The sequence below is a fragment of the Nansenia antarctica genome, assembly GCF_963989245.1.
Source record: "Nansenia antarctica genome assembly, chromosome: 11".
In the NCBI taxonomy this organism is placed as follows: Eukaryota; Metazoa; Chordata; class Actinopteri; order Argentiniformes; family Microstomatidae; genus Nansenia; species Nansenia antarctica.
This window is the reverse complement of record NC_137681.1, coordinates 32,862,893-32,883,193: the sequence shown is the minus strand read 5'-3', so window position 1 is coordinate 32,883,193 and position 20,301 is coordinate 32,862,893. Positions and strand designations below refer to the sequence as shown.

The following is a 20,301-nucleotide window of genomic DNA, read 5'->3' as shown; positions in this document are numbered from 1 at the left end:
GAGGGCGGTCCCGGGGTCGGAGGTCTCAGAGAGCTCCTGGACTCGCTGCTTCAGGATGCGACAATACATCACCACTATCTTACACACGTCCTGAAACCACACACACACACACACACACACACACACACACAAAGACACACAGACATACACACACAGACATACACACACACAGACACAGACATATACACACACACACACACACACAAAGACACACACACAAAGACACACACACAAAGGCACACACACAGACACGCACACACACACACACACACACCCGCAAAGACACAAAGACACACACACACGCACACAGACAAACACAACAAAGCTGAAGAACCTCTATTCTCATTCAACACAGTGAAACTGACCAGGTGAGTAGGTCTATGAAAACATGTGTTTTGTTTTTTGTTGTTCACGTGACAGTGAACATGTCAACACGTATGACGCTGGCGTGTGTGTGTGTGTGTGTGTGTGTGTGTACCTCTGTGAGCTTGACCATGAGCATGAAGGCCTCTTCACAGTCTGGCCAGGACAGCTGCTCCCACAGCTGACAGATAGGCTGCACGCACGCTACCAGATCCACCGCTGACGAGCTGTGTTTGATGGGCACAGGGCCTGACTGTAGGGGCTGCAACTATGGGGGGGGAGGAGGAGGAGGGGGGGGGAGGAGGAGGGGGGGGAGGGGGGGGGAGGAGGAGGAGGAGGAGGAGGGGGGGGGGGAGGGGGGAGGAGGGAGAAGGAGGAGGAGGAGGGAGGAAGGAGGAGGAGGAGGAGGAGGGGGGAGGGAGGAGGAGGAGGAGGAGGAGGGAGGAAGGAGGAGGAGGAGGAGGGAGGAGGAGAGAGGAGGAGGAGGAGGAGGGAGGAGGAGGAGGAGGGAGAAGGAGGAGGGAGGAGGAGGAGGGACAAGGAGGAGGGAGGAGGAGGAGGAGGAGGTGGAGGGAAGAGGGAGGAGGAGGAGGAGGGAGGAGGGAGAAGGGAGGAGGAGGAGGGAGAAGGAGGAGGGAGGATGGAGGAGGGAGGAGGAGGAGGAGGAGGAGTGAGGAGGGAGGGAGAGGGAGGAGGGAGGACGGGAGGGAGGGAGAAAAGGAGGGAGAGGCAGAGAGAAAAGAGAGAAAGGGAGAGAGAGCCTTTGAGAGAGCTTAAGTATTGGATCACGTCAGCAGGTATTTGGGCCTTTGAGTGAAGTCTCCCAGGTAAGTAGGACAGACAGACAGGTGAGTAGGACAGACAGAGGTGTACTAGTGTGTACTACCTTGTCCACCTGCACAGCTCTCTCCACCCTGTCCTGGGTGGTGGTGAAGGCCTTGTTCAGCCAATAGGGAAGAGCCTCGCGGAAATGCTGGTGGATGTCAGTGAGCTCCAGTGACTTTCCTCTGGAACGATAAGAGAAAAAAAATCCACACGATGAAGTAAGCGACTCAGGTTTCACAGAACTCCATCGCTATTGGTCAAGGAGTTGGCGGCAGTTGGTCATTTCCATTTCAAACCCATTTTCTAACTTGTGACGACGACTACAGTTTTGAAGGCAGACAGACGTTATATCAAATCAAAATGTTCATCCCAGGATTCCTACGGTGTAAATATCTAAGCCGTAGACATAGTTTTTCAAATATTCAGTGTTGTTTGAAAACCGCGCTCCCCGTTCACACAAATGGTGGAATGTTCAGAACTCCACTCTAGCAGCAGCTGGTCATTTTCATTTCAATCCCATTTTCTTAACTTGTGACTGCGACAACAGTTTTGAAAGTACATCAAACATTGTATTTACATAATGTGTATCTGGTTCCCAGGATTCCTACGGTGTGAGTATCTAAGCTGTGACATTTATACTTTTGGAGATAGAGCTGCCTGAAGCTGCCTGAAGCTGCCTGAAGCTGTCTGAAGCTGCCTGAAGCTGCCTGAAGCTGTCTGAAGCTGCCTGAAGCTGCCTGAAGCTGTCTGAAGCTGTCTGAAGCTGCCTGAAGCTGTCTGAAGCTGTCTGAAGCTGTCTGAAGCTGTCTGAAGCTGCCTGAAGCTGCCTGAAGCTGCCTGAAGCTGTCTGAAGCTGCCTGAAGCTGCCTGAAGCTGTCTGAAGCTGCCTGAAGCTGCCTGAAGCTGTCTGAAGCTGTCTGAAGCTGCCTGAAGCTGCCTGAAGCTGTCTGAAGCTGTCTGAAGCTGTCTGAAGCTGCCTGAAACTGCCTGAAGCTGGGCATGCTTTTCTCAAGCTACTATATTGTATTGCCGGGCACGACTCCTGATTAGTTTAAATCTCTTGCTACGGACACACACACACGTCACTTATAGAAGCTGCTGCACAGCTTAAAAAGGTAATAATAATAATAATAATAATAATAATAATAATAATAATAATAATAATAATAATAATAATACTACATTAGACTTATATAGTGCTTTTCTAGATACTCAAAGACGCTTTACAAACTGAAAAAAACAAACACATTTTGAATACAAAAAATAAATAAAGGAAAGTATAGGGGCCTAATTAAGGTAGTGCTGGGGACACATGGGGAGGGGAGGGTCTTATCCACCTAATTTTTCTGGTTTTCTGCTCGAAATGACATGCCCACAGTGAATATAGAATATCTCCACAATCACAAGGGCCTTCATAATGATCTTGTTATCAAATGAAAGCTAAAACCTGTGGGGTGGCTGTAGAAGTGTCAGAATCAAAATCTATGTTACTGTGTCAGAGTAAATAGAGCTAGAACATTATAAAAAATCTCAAATTCAGTCTCCGCCTAAAAAAACAACAGCTTTTACAGTGAATATCACCTTGGAAACCTGACTGAATAAGCCCAAATCATCTAGGAATCAGTACTCCAGGGTCTTATTAGTACTTGTGCCAAAGTAGATGCTAGTAATGTGAGCAAATGCAACTTTGTACCTGAAACAAAATGGTGGCATCGTATAGCATGCAAAGTTGTGAAAAAAAATGTGATATCGATGAAGAGAATTGATCGAGGTAAGCTCTTTATATCACTTCGGACCCACCTGTGGAACCGTTGGATCAGAAGGCGAGCTTGAAGAGGTGGGTTTTGAGGGCCTGTTTAAATGTTGGGAGGGTGTTGGCCTGTCTGATGTGGTTGGGGAGGGCGTTCCAGAGGGACGGGGCTACGGCTGAAAAGGCCCTATCACCCAAAAAGGTAGTGTCTGTCTCGCTTGAGGGTCTTGTTTTTGCGAGACCACTGACCTCTTCTGAAGAAAGGCCTTGTCTTTGTGGATGGCTTGGAGGCTCAGGTAGAGAGGAAACAGACTGTTGGCTAATGACTCCTCCATCTGTCCCTCCACAGACGATAACATATCCCTCACCTCTGCTGCTATCTACAGGAGAGAGAAGGAGGGAGAGAGAGAAGGAGGGAGAGAGAGAAAGGGAGAGAGAGAGAAGGAGGGGGAGAGAGAGAGAGAAGGAGAGGGAAAGAGGAGGGAGGGAAAGAGAGAGGGAAGGAGGGAAGGAGGGAGAGAGGAGGGAGAGAGAGAGAAGGAGGGAGAGAGAGAGGGAGGGAGAGAGAGAGAAGGATGGAGGGAGAGAGAGAAGGAGGGAGAGAGAGAAGGAGGGAGAGAGAGAGAGGAGGGAGAGAGAGAGAGGGGAGGGAGAGAGAGTGGGAGGGAGAGAGAGAGAAGGAGGGAGGGAGAGAGAGAGAAGTAGGGAGAGAGAGAGGGAGGAGGGGGTAGGTAGGACATGGGGCAAGATAAAGACAATGGCATGTACAAAGACAAGACAATATCTGTCAATTTCATTAAGTATCTTCCACACGACTTACCAGACACTCCAACCTCTGATAAACTATGGTGAACACATCCAACTGAACAGCACTAGAGGGAGGGAGGGAGGGAGAGAGAGGGAGAGAGAGAAAGAGAGAGAGAGACATATATATATACAATGTCATGATGTTGAAGGACTGTAAAAGGTTTCAGCATTTTCCATCCCACAATAACTGACATCTCACCTGACAAACACCTTGTTCCAAACGTCCTTGCTGTGTTTGATATCCTGCCGCACCTCCCCAATCAACCTAGAGAGGGCGCTCACAGTCTCTGAAATGTCCTGAGAGAGAGAGAGAGAGAGAGAGGGAGAGAGAGGGAGAGGGAGGGAGGGAGGGAAAGAGAGACAGAGAGAGAGAGAGAGAGGGAGAGAGGGAGGGAGACAGAGAGAGAGCAAGACAGAGAGAGAGCAAGACAGAGAGAGACAGAGAGAGAGACAGACAGACAGACAGAGAGAGAGAGTCAGAGAGACAGAGACAGAGAGACAGAGACAGAGACAGAGACAGGGAGAGAGAGAGAGAGAGAGAGAGAGAGAGAGAGGGAGAGAGACAGAGAGAGAGAGCAAGACAGAGAGAGAGCAAGACAGAGAGAGAGAGAGAGACAGAGAGACAGACAGAGAGACAGAGAGACAGAAACAGAGAGACAGAGACAGAGAGAGTCAGAGAGAGAATGAGAGATAGAGACAGAGACAGTGACAGGGAGACAGGGAGGGAGAGAGAGGGAGAGAGACAGAGAGACAGAGAGAGAGCAAGACAGAGAGAGAGCAAGACAGAGAGAGACAGAGAGAGAGACAGAGAGAGAGAGACAGAGACAGAGAGAGAGACAGAGAGAGACAGAGACAGAGACAGGGAGACAGGGAGAGAGAGACAGAGACAGAGACAGAGACAGAGACAGAGACAGAGACAGAGACAGAGACAGAGACAGGAACAGGAACAGGAACAGGAACAGGAACAGGAACAGCAAGAGAGACTCACAGTGAGTTTGTATGTGGTTGCATCCTTCCCAGGCAGATGGCTACCTGCTGCAATGGGGAATCTTTGCGAGAGACACGTTGTGGTCAGAATATGAGAAGGGAAGGTTAGCTGGAAGTGCTTCAAAACTATGGAAGGGAAGTGAGTCTAAAGCGAGAGTTTTAACCAAAACAAGCAGAAGAGCTCATATAACTCCTATAACCCTAACCCTCATATAACTCCTATTTTAGAAATTCCACAATGGCTTCCTGTTAAGTTCAGAATAGATTTCAAGATCCTTCTGCTTGTTTATAAAGCTCTCACTGGCACAGCACCAGAATATCTGAAAGACCTTTTGGTAGCATATCAGCCCAATAGAGCTCTCAGGTCTTCTGACGCTGGTTTTCTCTGTGTACCACATGTACAAAAGAAGAGATTTGGTGAGGCTGCATTCTCATTTTATGCACCCAAATTGTGGAATGCACTGGCAGTTTACATTAGGGATGCAACCTCAGCACATTATGTTCAAGTCAAGACTAAAAACCCATCTTTTTAATATTGCCTTCAAATGACTAAATAATGTAATTATGATTATATAATGATTGGAGCACTTTGAGCTGCAACCTTTGCAGGAAAAGCGCTGTACAAATAAAAGTTATTATTATTATTATTATTTACCTTTGTCATTGGCTGGTGTAAACCCTTTTTGATGGTGAACCACTCCTGTGTACCTTCCTGAAGACAACAAGAGTTATATCTATATCAGGGGATCTACATACAGTATATACTACCAAACACTATCTACATACAGTATATACTACCAAACACTATTTACCTAAAGTATATACTACCAAACACTGTCTATATACAGTATATACTACCAAACACTGTCTACAAACAGTATATACTACCAAACACTATCTACATACAGTATATACTACCAAACACTGTCTACATACAGTATATACTACCAAACACTGTCTACATACAGTATATACTACCAAACACTGTCTACATACAGAATATACTACCAAACACTGTCTATATACAGTATATACTACCATACACTGTCTATATACAGTATGTACTACCAAACACTATCTACATACAGTATATACTACCAAACACTGTCTACATACAGTATATACTACCAAACACTGTCTACATACAGTATATACTACCAAACACTGTCTACATACAGAATATACTACCAAACACTGTCTATATACAGTATATACTACCAAACATTGTCTATATACAGTATGTACTACCAAACACTATCTACATACAGTATATACTACCAAACACTGTCTACATACAGTATATACTACCAAACACTGTCTATATACAGTATATACTACCAACACGGTCTATATACAGTATATACTACCAAACACTGTCTACATACAGAATATACTACCAAACACTGTCTACATACAGTATATACTACCAAACACTGTCTACATACAGTATATACTACCAAACACTGTCTATATACAGTATATACTACCAAACACGGTCTATATACAGTATATACTACCAAACACTGTCTACATACAGAATATACTACCAAACACTGTCTACATACAGTATATACTACCAAACACTGTCTACATACAGTATATACTACCAAACACTGTCTACATACAGAATATACTACCAAACACTGTCTACATACAGTATATACTACCAAACACTGTTTACATACAGTATATACTACCAAACACTGTCTACATACAGTATATACTACCAAACACTATCTACATACAGTATATACTACCAAACACTGTCTATATACAGTATATACTACCAAACACTATCTACATACAGTATATACTACCAAACACTATCTACATACAGTATATACTACCAAACACTATCTACATACAGTATATACTACCAAACACTGTCTACATACAGTATATACTACCAAACACTATCTACATACAGTATATACTACCAAACACTATCTACATACAGTATATACTACCAAACACTATCTACATACAGTATATACTACCAAACACTATCTACATACAGTATATACTACCAAACACTATCTACATACAGTATATACTACCAAACACTATCTACATACAGTATATACTACCAAACACTGTCTACATACAGTATATACTACCAAACACTGTCTACATACAGTATAAACTACCAAACACTGTCTACATACAGTATATACTACCAAACACTATCTACATACAGTATATACTACCAAACACTGTCTACATACAGTATATACTACCAAACACTATCTACATACAGTATATACTACCAAACACTGTCTATATACAGTATATACTACCAAACACTATCTACATACAGTATATACTACCAAACACTGTCTACATACAGTATATACTACCAAACACTGTCTACATACAGTATATACTACCAAACACTGTCTACATACAGTATATACTACCAAACACTGTCTACATACAGTATATACTACCAAACACTGTCTACATACAGTATATACTACCAAACACTATCTACATACAGTATATACTACCAAACACTATCTACATACAGTATATACTACCAAACACTATCTACATACAGTATATACTACCAAACACTATCTACATACAGTATATACTACCAAACACTATCTACATACAGTATATACTACCAAACACTATATACATACAGTATATATACTACCAAACACTATCTACATACAGTATATACTACCAAACACTGTCTACATACAGTATATACTACCAAACACTGTCTATATACAGTATATACTACCAACACGGTCTATATACAGTATATACTACCAAACACTGTCTACATACAGAATATACTACCAAACACTGTCTACATACAGTATATACTACCAAACACTGTCTACATACAGTATATACTACCAAACACTGTCTATATACAGTATATACTACCAAACACGGTCTATATACAGTATATACTACCAAACACAGTCTACATACAGAATATACTACCAAACACTGTCTACATACAGTATATACTACCAAACACTGTCTACATACAGTATATACTACCAAACACTGTCTACATACAGAATATACTACCAAACACTGTCTACATACAGTATATACTACCAAACACTGTTTACATACAGTATATACTACCAAACACTGTCTACATACAGTATATACTACCAAACACTATCTACATACAGTATATACTACGAAACACTGTCTATATACAGTATATACTACCAAACACTATCTACATACAGTATATACTACCAAACACTATCTACATACAGTATATACTACCAAACACTATCTACATACAGTATATACTACCAAACACTGTCTACATACAGTATATACTACCAAACACTATCTACATACAGTATATACTACCAAACACTATCTACATACAGTATATACTACCAAACACTATCTACATACAGTATATACTACCAAACACTATCTACATACAGTATATACTACCAAACACTATCTACATACAGTATATACTACCAAACACTATCTACATACAGTATATACTACCAAACACTGTCTACATACAGTATATACTACCAAACACTGTCTACATACAGTATATACTACCAAACACTGTCTACATACAGTATATACTACCAAACACTATCTACATACAGTATATACTACCAAACACTGTCTACATACAGTATATACTACCAAACACTATCTACATACAGTATATACTACCAAACACTGTCTATATACAGTATATACTACCAAACACTATCTACATACAGTATATACTACCAAACACTGTCTACATACAGTATATACTACCAAACACTGTCTACATACAGTATATACTACCAAACACTGTCTACATACAGTATATACTACCAAACACTGTCTACATACAGTATATACTACCAAACACTATCTACATACAGTATATACTACCAAACACTATCTACATACAGTATATACTACCAAACACTGTCTACATACAGTATATACTACCAAACACTGTCTATATACAGTATATACTACCAAACACTATCTATATACAGTATATACTACCAAACACTGTCTATATACAGTATGTACTACCAAACACTATCTACATACAGTATATACTACCAAACACTATCTACATACAGTATATACTACCAAACACTGTCTACATACAGTATATACTACCAAACACTATCTACATACAGTATATACTACCAAACACTGTCTACATACAGTATATACTACCAAACACTGTCTATATACAGTATATACTACCAAACACTATCTACATACAGTATATACTACCAAACACTGTCTACATACAGTATATACTACCAAACACTATCTACATACAGTATATACTACCAAACACTGTCTACATACAGTATATACTACCAAACACTATCTACATACAGTATATACTACCAAACACTGTCTATATACAGTATATACTACCAAACACTATCTACATAAAGTATATTACCAAACACTGTCTACATACAGTATATACTACCAAACACTATCTACATACAGAATATACTACCAAACACTGTCTACATACAGTATATACTACCAAACACTGTCTATATACAGTATATACTACCAAACACTATCTACATACAGTATATATACTACCAAACACTGTCTACATACAGTATATACTACCAAACACTATCTACTTACAGTATATACTACCAAACACTATCTACATACAGTATATACTACCAAACACTATCTACATACAGTATATACTACCAAACACTGTCTATATACAGTATATACTACCAAACACTGTCTACATACAGTATATACTACCAAACACTGTCTACATACAGTATGTACTACCAAACACTATCTACATACAGTATATACTACCAAACACTGTCTATATACAGTATATACTACCAAACACTATCTACATACAGTATATACTACCAAACACTATCTACATACAGTATATACTACCAAACACTATCTACATACAGTATATACTACCAAACACTATCTATATACAGTATATACTACCAAACACTGTCTACATACAGTATATACTACCAAACACTGTCTACATACAGTATGTACTACCAAACACTATTTACCTAAAGTATATACTACCAAACACTGTCTACATTCAGTATATACTACCAAACACTATCTACATACAGTATATACTACCAAACACTACTGTATCTACATACAGTATATACTACCAAACACTGTCTACATACAGTATATACTACCAAACACTATCTACATACAGTATGCTATGAGACTAACAAAATAATATGTGATTGATCAGTAGTATTTCTCACCTGCATTGCGCTGCTGACCTCTTGTTGGAGGTCAAACTGAGCTGGGTTCAGCTTCTGAAAGGCCCGTGTCTTACAGATCTGGGTCAGGATCCTCAGCAGGGTGTGCAGGCGGGGAGAAGCTTCCGGCGTGGGAGGAAAGATGTCTCTGTACTTGGACACCAGGCACAGGCCATACTGCAGGAAACTGTGGAGAGAGTCTCCTAGCTCCTGTTTCTGTACACACACACACACCATCATCATCATCATCATCATCATCATCATCATCATCATCATCAACATCATCATCGGCGGTCACTCTTAGTTGAGTATGACTGTCCTCCTTCTTGGTCTTTGTTTGTCTTCAGGTGGGCGAAGAGGTCGATCCTGGAGCCGCATATGTTGGTGCGGCGTGAGCAGGGGACAGTGGAGGGCAGGGGACAGTGTGGGTAAGGGACAGTGGAGGGCAGGGGACAGTGGAGGGCAGGGGACAGTGTGGGCAGGGGACAGTGTGGGCAGGGGACAGTGGAGGGCAGGGGACAGTGGAGGGCAGGGGACAGTGTGGGCAGGGGACAGTGTGAGCAGGGGACAGTGGAGGGCAGGGGACAGTGTGGGCAGGGGACAGTGTGGGCAGGGGACAGTGGAGGGCAGGGGACAGTGTGGGCAGGGGACAGTGTGGTTAGGGGACAGTGGAGGGCAGGGGACAGTGTGGGCAGGGGACAGTGTGGGCAGGGGACAGTGTGAGCAGGGGACAGTGTGAGCAGGGGACAGTGGAGGGCAGGGGACAGTGTGGGCAGGGGACAGTGTGGTTAGGGGACAGTGGAGGGCAGGGTACAGTGGAGGGCAGGGGACAGTGTGGGCAGGGGACAGTGTGAGCAGGGGACAGTGGAGGGCAGGGGACAGTGTGGGCAGGTGACAGTGTAGGCAGGGGACAGTGTGGGCAGGGGACAGTGTGGTTAGGGGACAGTGGAGCCAGGGGACAGTGGAGGGCAGGGGACAGTGTGGGCAGGGGACAGTGTGGGCAGGGGACAGTGTGGGCAGAGGACAGTGTGGGCAGGGGACAGTGTGGGCAGGGCAGGGGACAGTGTAGGCAGGGCAGGGGACAGTGTGGGCAGGGGACAGTGTGGGCAGGGCAGGGGACAGTGTGAACAGGGGACAGTGTGTGCAGGGGACAGTGCTGCCAGTGGACAGTGTTGCCAGGGGACAGTGGAGGGCAGGGGACAGTGGAGGGCAGGGGACAGTGTTGCCAGGGGACAGTGTGGGCAGGGCAGGGGACAGTGTGGGCAGGGCAGGGGACAGTGTGGGCCGGGCAGGGGACAGTGGTGCCAGGGGACAGTGGAGGGCAGGGGACAGTGTGAACAGGGGACAGTGTGTGCAGGGGACAGTGGAGGGCAGGGGACAGTGTGAACAGGGGACAGTGCTGCCAGTGGACAGTGTGGGCAGGGGACAGTGTGGGCAGGGGACAGTGTTGCCAGGGGACAGTGGAGGGCAGGGGACAGTGGAGGGCAGGGGACAGTGTGGGCAGGGGACAGTGTGGGCAGGGCAGGGGACAGTGTGTGCAGGGGACAGTGCTGCCAGTGGACAGTGGAGGGCAGGGGACAGTGTGTGCAGGGGACAGTGCTGCCAGTGGACAGTGTGGACAGGGCAGGGGACGGTGTGGACAGGGGACAGTGTGGGCAGGGCAGGGGACAGTTAACAGCTAACAGCTAACAGCTAACAGCTAACAGCTAACAGTACCTGTTGGTAGGGCAGCTAACAGCTAACAGACCTGGTAGGGCAGCTAACAGCTAACAATACCTGCTGGTAGGGCAGCTAACAGCTAACAGTAGCTAACAGTACCTGGTAGGGGAGTTAACAGCTAACAGTAGCTAACAGTACCTGGTAGGGGAGTTAACAGCTAACAGCAGCTAACAGTACCTGGTAGGGGAGTTAACAGCTAACAGTAGCTAACAGTACCTGCTGGTATGGCTGCTAACAGCTAACAGTAGCTAACAGTGCCTGGTAGGGGAGTTAACAGCTAACAGTAGCTAACAGTACCTGGTAGGGGAGTTAACAGCTAACTAACAGTAGCTAACAGTACCTGCTGGTATGGCTGCTAACAGCTAACAGTAGCTAACAGTACCTGCTGGTATGGCAGCTCCTGTTGATGCCAGTGGTACTCTATGCTAGTCAGCTGCTGCAACAACACAGAGGAGTCCACCTCTAAACTCTGATACAGCTTACTGTAGGCCACCCACTTCCTGTTAGACACACACACACACACACACACACACACACACACACGATGACATAGATAAAACACACACTTATGAATGCGTGAGTGTACAGTAGCATGCAGTGTGTTGTTGGTGCTTACGCCAGGTCCTGCATGAAAGGTGAAAGGTCGTTCTGAGTGGCATAGAGCTCCAGCAGAGTCTGTCCCTCGCCACACAACTCCCCCTTCCACGTATAACTACCCTGAGAGAGGGAAGGAAAGAAGGGATGGACAGAGAGAGAGAGAGAGAGAGAGAGAGAGAGAGAGAGAGAGAGAGAGAGAGAGAGAGAGGGAAAGAGAAAGAGAGAGAGAGAGAGAGAGTGAGAGAGAGAGAAAGAGAGAGTGAGAGAGAGAGAGTGAGAGAAAGAGAGAGAGTGAGAAAGAGAGAGAAAGAGAGAGAGAGAAAAAAAGAGAGGAAAGTGAGAGAAAGAAAGAGTTAGTTAGTTAGTGAGACTTTATCTGTCAAATCGTACAATATTACTTTATTTATTTATTTCCATTTAAAGCACATAACAACAAAACAAGACAACAAGGCCACATCTTGCAACCAACGCCCCCAACCCCCCACATAACCACACCTAAACAAACACACAGATACACTGAAACCACAATGTACAATGTAGCTATCTGGGTACTAAGGACATACATTTACAAGTCAGGACCCAAAACAAAAAAGAAAGTTAATCAGATAACCCCCACCCACCCATCCCAGAGACCAAAGGACTGTGTACAGTATTACTGTAGTAGTTTGAGGAACTGAAATCCGTACCTGCTGTTTAGAGATGTGAGACTGGACGAACTGCTGCAGGATCCCACAGTAGTTCCCATAAGCGCTCCGACCTGCGCTCAGCGACCCGTCTCTCTGTCAACCACAAGGTTTCACGTTGCATAATAACTCTCAGCGGCAGGGGAGTGTTACTTCCAACGCTTAGGTTGTGGGTTTGATTCCAGCTGGGATCATATACTGAAACATGCACTCACTGCAACATAAGTCGCTTTGGATAAAAGCCTTAGTAAGATGGCGTATATTATTATTATAAATTCGAAAATGAATTTGAAGTGTTGAAATTCACAGATAGAACATATCTACTGTACATAGCTACATAACGTCAGAGGGAAATGACAGTGAGAGAGATGATCATCATGTATTTGTTTAATTAAAACCTGATTGTGTTGAACACTTCTGCTTGAGTAGTGATAGACTGACTTCTATAGATATATATACTTATATAGACTGACTTCTATAGATATATATACTTATATAGACTGACTTATATAGATATATATATACTTATATAGACTGACTTATATAGATATATATATATACTTATATAGACTGACTTATATAGATATATATACTTATATAGACTGACTTATATAGATATATATATATAGACTTATATAGACTGACTTATATAGATATATACACTTATATAGACTGACTTATATATACTTATATAGACTGACTTATATATTTATACTTATATAGACTGATTTATATAGATATATATATACTTATATAGACTGACTTATATAGATATATACACTTATATAGACTGACTTATATATACTTATATAGACTGACTTATATATATACTTATATAGACTGACTTATATATATATACTTATATAGACTGACTTATATATATACTTATATAGACTGACTTATATATTTATACTTATATAGACTGATTTATATAGATATATATACTTATATAGGATTCTTAATAGGACTAGATGTTAAAATCCCTAAATAATTAGCACAACAATTGACTGAGTGGAGCTGGAGATGTCCTCTTGGGTGGAGTGGAATTTGGCAATGATCACGTGGTGCCACCAGTACGACACATCTTCAGTTGTGGTCCCCGACCTCATTGGGTGTTTCGGCCATTTATCACAAGACACCCTCTGCCGAGGTTGGCCCACCACAGGCTGATCAGGCCTGGGTGTGCGTCGCACGGTGGTCATTTGGGAGCACCACGTGGTCATTTGGGAGCCCATGTTGGGTCCCTACGTTTCAGCCACAGCCAGTGACTGCTCCGTTCTGCTGCAGTGGACAGTTCTTTAATTGCCTTCCGTTGGGCCTATCCTCTGATCCCTACTGCCCTCAGGAGCCTTGTGGTGGAGCTGGCTACAAAGCCTCTGCAGCCCACCTCCACTGGCCACACCTTCACGTTCCAGCCCCGCCCCTCTGCTTCGACTGCTAAGTTGGCATACCGCAGCCTCTTCCGTTCGAATGCCTCATCGATGGCCTCCTCCCATGGGACCGTCAGTTCTACGATGAAGACACGCCGGCAGGACTTGGACCAGAGGACTAGGTCTGGGCGCAGGTTGGTCGCTGCAATTTCGGGTGGGAAGGTGAGCCTCTGGCTGAGGTCTACCCGCATTTCCCAATCCCGGGCTGCGTTCAGTGGGCCTGAGTCTGGAGGTGATGGCTTGGTCCGCTGTTTCTCCCCTTCCCGGATGAAGATTGTTTTCCGTGGAAAGGTAGTCTGGGCATTTAGAGGCATGGCGTTGGTGGTTACCCTCTTGTGCTCAAGTTCGGCAGCCAAGCACTTTAGCACTTGTTTTTTTTTTGTGATCAATTTTTTATTTTGATTTTATATACAAACACACAAAGGACAATGACAAAACAATTACCAAAATACACAACATTTCATACCTGCATACATTCCCCCTACCCACCCTCCCACACCAAGGTCTTACTCCGCCCAAAAACCCTCAAGAAGGATTTAAACCAGCTCAACATAAATGCCACCAAATAAAATAAATAAACTTAATAGGATAAACATAAAACAATAAATACTATAATATTCAAATATCAATACCCACCCCATTACAAACCATAAGTTATGCATATCACCTCTGCATACATTCTATAAAGGAAGTCCATAAACTAATATTCTTTGCTTGAGCGCCATGCATGCTGGCCACAGACCTTTCTAGTTTGGCTAGATCTAACACAGTGTTTAACCAATGCTGATAGGACAAGTCATGGGGGTCTTTCCACCTCTGAGCTACCAGTTTTTTGGCAGCTGTGAGGCCTACCAGAAGCCAGCGTTGGTGCATCATTGATAAATTTAAACTGGTAAAATCATTCAGTAGTAGAATTATTGGGGAGCAGGGGATAGAGGACCCAAGAAACTCAGACATCTTATTGATGGCCATACCCCAGAATGATTTAACACCAGGGCAATCCCACACCATATGGATGAAAGTTCCTGTTGTGTTTAATGAGCATAACTGACAGTTTGGCGAGGGTGTTAATTTCATCAAAAAAAGTTTGCGGGGTGTACAGTATAGCCTGTGTGCAAAGTTATAGTGAATCATCTGATGATTGGGGTTGCGAGATGCTAAGTTGATCTTAGTCCAAACCGTAGTCCAATTGATTGTAGCTGGTGAGATAGAAAGGTCATGGCTCCAACGCAAGTTAATTTGTAGAGGGATATCTGCACATTTGATCATAAGTGTGTATAGGTTAGAGACTAAGGCTGTGGTAGGTTTACCAACAAACATTTTGTGGATGGGATGTACCTTCAAGTCTTCTCCCCAGGGGAGCAGACTTTAGCACTTGGTTGTGGCGCCAGGTGTATCTTCCTTGAGTTAGACTGGTCTTGCAACCCACCAAGATGTGTTTGAGGCTTGCTGGGGCTGCACACTGGAGACAGGCTGGGTCCTCTCCATACCAGAGATGTAGGTTGGTAGGAGAGGGCAGGACATCATATGTGGCTCTGATGATGAAACTTAGCCTATTAGACTCCATGCTCCACAGCTCGTTCCACGTGATTTTCCTCCTCTCCACGCTCTCCCACTTCATCCAGCGGCCTTGCTGGGCTTGGGAGACTGCCTTGGCGCACCTGGCTGCTTCCTCCTGGTGGCGCACCTCCTCAACCACCATCTTCCGCCGTTCGGTTGGAGTAGCCTTTTGCCATGTGGGTGTTGTTGTTTCCAAACCAAGGCCCCCTCTGCCATGTTGGACATGCCCCACTATATCCCGGTGTCTGCCACCGCAACTGCTGCAGATGGCTTCCATTTCCTCCCCGTTGCTAGGATCGGAGCAGCACCTCTGACGAATGGATCCCGGGATTCTGTGAGAGTCATTTCCAGCCTTGATTTGGCACATTTGTACTCCTCCACCAGGCTTGAGATTGGTAGGGAGAGGGCTCCGTTGCCATACAGGCCTATGCTGCTATGGCCTCTCGGCAGTCCAAGCCACTTCCTCACTTGTGCATTCACCAGTCTCTCCAGCCGGTTGGCATGGGATAGTGTGACCTCGTAGATGGAAATTGGCCACATGAGACGGGGCAGCAGCCCAAACTGAAAGCACCACAGCTTCAGCTTCCCAGGGAGAGCAGTGTTGTTGATCTGCTTGAGGCCACTGATTGTATCCTGCCTGAGTTGTTCCACCTGCTTCGAGTCTTTGAGTTCTGCGCTATACCAGCGGCCAAGGCTTTTGATAGGCTTCTCCAGAACTGTTGGTATTGGCTCGTTGTTGACGTGGAACCTCTCATTGGCGAGCTTGCCTTTGACAATGGAGATACTGCGGGACTTGCTGGGTTTAATCTCCATTCGTGCCCATTTGATGTTTCCCTGGAGTTTATCCAGCAGGCGTTTGGTGCATGCGTTTGTTGTTGTTATTGTCGTCATGTCATCCATGTACGCCCTGATTGGAGGAAGACGCAGCCCGCTCTTCAACCGTTCCCCTCCAACGACCCATCGGGATGCTCGAATAATGAGCTCCATTGCCATGGTAAACGCCAGTGGAGAGATGGTGCAGCCCGCCATTATGCCTATCTCGAGGTGCTGCCATGCAGTTGTACTGGCTTGTGCTGTAACACAAAACTGGAGGTCCTGGAAGTAGGCTTTGACCAGCCTTGTGATGCCCTCTGGGACTTGGAAGAAGTTGAACGCTGTCCACAAAATCTCATGAGGCTCTGACCCGAAGGCATTGACAAGATCTAAGAAAACCACATGCAGGTCTTTCTTCTCCTTCTTGGCCGTTTGTACCTGGTGCCAGATGACATTTGTGTGTTCCAGGCATCCTGAGAATCCACTTATCCCTGCCTTCTGCACTGAGGTGTCGACAAAGTTGTTCTTCTGCAAGAATACTGAGAGCCTCTGGGCCACAACACTGAAGAAAATCTTTCCTTCCACATTCAGTAGACTGATCTGGCGGAACTGGTCGATGGTTGATGAATTCTTCTCTTTGGGAATCAGGATCCCTCCTGCCCTTCGCCATGCCTTTGGTATGATTCCTTTTTCCCATGCCACTTTCATTAGCTTCCAGAGGTATTTCAAGACGCCTGGACTGTTCTTATATAGCCTGTATGGAACGCCGTTGGGCCCAGGGGCTGAGGCAGTTCTTGCCCGTTTTACTGTGCTCTCAACTTCGCTCCATGTAGGGGGCCTTGTTTCCATCTGGTGCTCAGGTGGTTGGATTGGTGGCATGTCATCCGGAATGCTGGCTGGCACATGCCTCTGGTTGTCGGAGTAGGTCTTCCTCAGGTGCTCCTCTAGTTCCCTTATGGGTACTTTGAGGGTCCCCGTTTTCTCCTTGACAAAGAGGTCTTTGACAAACTTGTAGGGATCTCTGTAGAAGGCAGTCCTCGTTCGCTCTTTCTTCTTGTGTTGCTTTCTCAAGCATTCTGCTCTTCGCAGTGTTGCAAGACGCTGCTTGATGTCGGCCTGTAGTGCCTCAAGTCCTTTCCTTTCCACTTCTGTGGCCTTCTTCCACTGTTTTCTCAGGCACCTTCTTTCTTTCACAAGTCTTTCAATCTCTTGTTGTCTCCTGGACTTGAGATGGGCTGATGGTTCCTTCTGTGTCCCATGGTTCTTACTTTTCACCCCAAATCTCTCTGCTCCATAGCTGTAAATGATCTCTCCAATCTTGTCCAGCTTTCGTTCCACGCCCCCTTTCAGACCTTCTAGAAGATGGACAAGGTCTGTGTCGGTGTTTTCCCACTCCTTTTTCTGGCAGGCTTTAGGCCACAAGATTTGAGGCTTCCGTCCATTCATCTTCCTCTCTACTGCTGTCTGTGGCTGGATAGGCTCTGGACTCATGTCCGTTGATGGATCTGTGCTTGGTTGAGCTTCGTCTGGGGTTCTGATACCCTGTGGACTGTGGTGAATATCCTGCCACTGGGCTTCACTCGACTGATTTGCCCTACCTCTGAGGAAGTAGTGGTCAATGCAAGGCACCTCGCTAAGCTCTCTTAGGCACTTTTTCCTGCCCTGGTGGATCTTGAGACCCTTCTCTGATGTTATCTTTTTCCAGCCACAGATGCAGCTTTGTAGCTTGTGTCCTGCCAGTGTTGTTCCGTCAACTACCGTGCTGATCATTTGATTCGTTGTCATTTCCGTTCCAGGGTCTGTTACCGTGTAATCCGCCGTTGAGTCATCTTCCGCCCCCGCTCTCGCAGACTCTAGGGGTGTTTTTCGTTTTGAACTTTTCGTAGCCATAGTTGGGTGGAACTAAGTCACTGTGTAGTGAAAGGCTCCTGCCAACACGGGTAGCTAACCCATGCCAGCCCCGTTGGGGTCTGTTCCCTCCTGTCAGCTGTCTCTTCAGGCCGTCACCAGGTCTTTCCCAGGTTGTCAGCTGCCCTTTCGCAGCGGTCACTGGTTTTGACACCAGACATCAGGATTCTTAATAGGACTAGATGTTAAAATCCCTAAATAATTAGCACAACAATTGACTGAGTGGAGCTGGAGATGTCCTCTTGGGTGGAGTGGAATTTGAATTAGACTGATGTATATATATATATATACTTATGTAGACTGACTTATATATATATACTTATATAGACTGACTTATATAGATACAGTATATGTAATTTGGGGTTCACACACACACACACACACACACAGATAGGTGGAGTATATACTATAGATAGGTATAGTATATACTATAGATAGGTGGAGTATATACTATAGATAGGTGGAGTATATACTATAGATAGGTGGAGTATATACTATAGATAGGTATAGTATATACTATAGATAGGTGGAGTATATACTATAGATAGGTGGAGTATATACTAAAGATAGGTGGAGTATATACTATAGATAGGTGGAGTATGTACTATAGATAGGTGGAGTATATACTATAGATATATGGAGTATATACTATAGATAGGTATAGTATATACTATAGATAGGTGGAGTATATACTATAGATAGATGGAGTATATACTATAGATAGGTATAGTATATACTATAGATAGGTGGAGTATATACTATAGATAGGTGGAGTATATACTATAGATAGGTGGAGTATATACTATAGATAGGTATAGTATATACTATAGATAGGTGGAGTATATACTATAGATAGGTGGAGTATGTACTATAGATAGATGGAGTATATACTATAGATAGGTATAGTATATACTATAGATAGGTGGAGTATATACTATAGATAGGTGGAGTATGTACTATAGATAGATGGAGTATATACTATAGATAGGTATAGTATATACTATAGATAGGTGGAGTATATACTATAGATAGGTATAGTATATACTATAGATAGGTATAGTATATACTATAGATAGGTGGAGTATATACTATAGATAGGTGGAGTATATACTATAGATAGGTATAGTATATACTATAGATAGGTGGAGTATATACTATAGATAGGTGGAGTATGTACTATAGATAGATGGAGTATATACTATAGATAGGTGGAGTATATACTATAGATAGGTATAGTATATACTATAGATAGGTATAGTATATACTATAGATAGGTATAGTATATATTATAGATAGGTGGAGTATATACTATAGATAGGTGGAGTATATACTATAGATAGGTGGAGTATATACTATAGATAGATGGAGTATATACTATAGATAGGTGGAGTATATCATATAGATAGATGGAGTATATACTATAGATAGGTGGAGTATATACTATAGATAGGTGGAGTATATACTATAGATAGGTGGAGTATATACTATAGATAGGTATAGTATATACTATAGATAGGTGGAGTATATACTATAGATAGGTATAGTATATACTATAGATAGGTGGAGTATATACTATAGATAGATGGAGTATATACTATAGATAGGTG

The 20,301-nt window shown here is 43.8% G+C and overlaps 1 protein-coding gene across 1 annotated transcript in view; it reads right to left on the bottom strand.

Annotated features, from left to right (window-relative positions):
- unc13d (unc-13 homolog D (C. elegans)) overlaps positions 1-20,301 on the bottom strand; it is a gene marked incomplete at both ends in the record, with an annotated part of 48,405 nt that overhangs the window by 12,262 nt on the left and 15,842 nt on the right. The window contains 11 exons of the mRNA XM_080542571.1: positions 7-90; positions 479-631; positions 1,250-1,370; positions 3,188-3,318; positions 3,759-3,810; positions 3,945-4,042; positions 5,388-5,444; positions 9,988-10,200; positions 12,086-12,203; positions 12,320-12,420; positions 12,987-13,079. Of these exons, the coding sequence (XP_080398697.1) occupies positions 7-90; positions 479-631; positions 1,250-1,370; positions 3,188-3,318; positions 3,759-3,810; positions 3,945-4,042; positions 5,388-5,444; positions 9,988-10,200; positions 12,086-12,203; positions 12,320-12,420; positions 12,987-13,079 (1,221 nt within the window). The remainder of the gene's footprint in view (positions 1-6; positions 91-478; positions 632-1,249; positions 1,371-3,187; positions 3,319-3,758; positions 3,811-3,944; positions 4,043-5,387; positions 5,445-9,987; positions 10,201-12,085; positions 12,204-12,319; positions 12,421-12,986; positions 13,080-20,301) is intronic.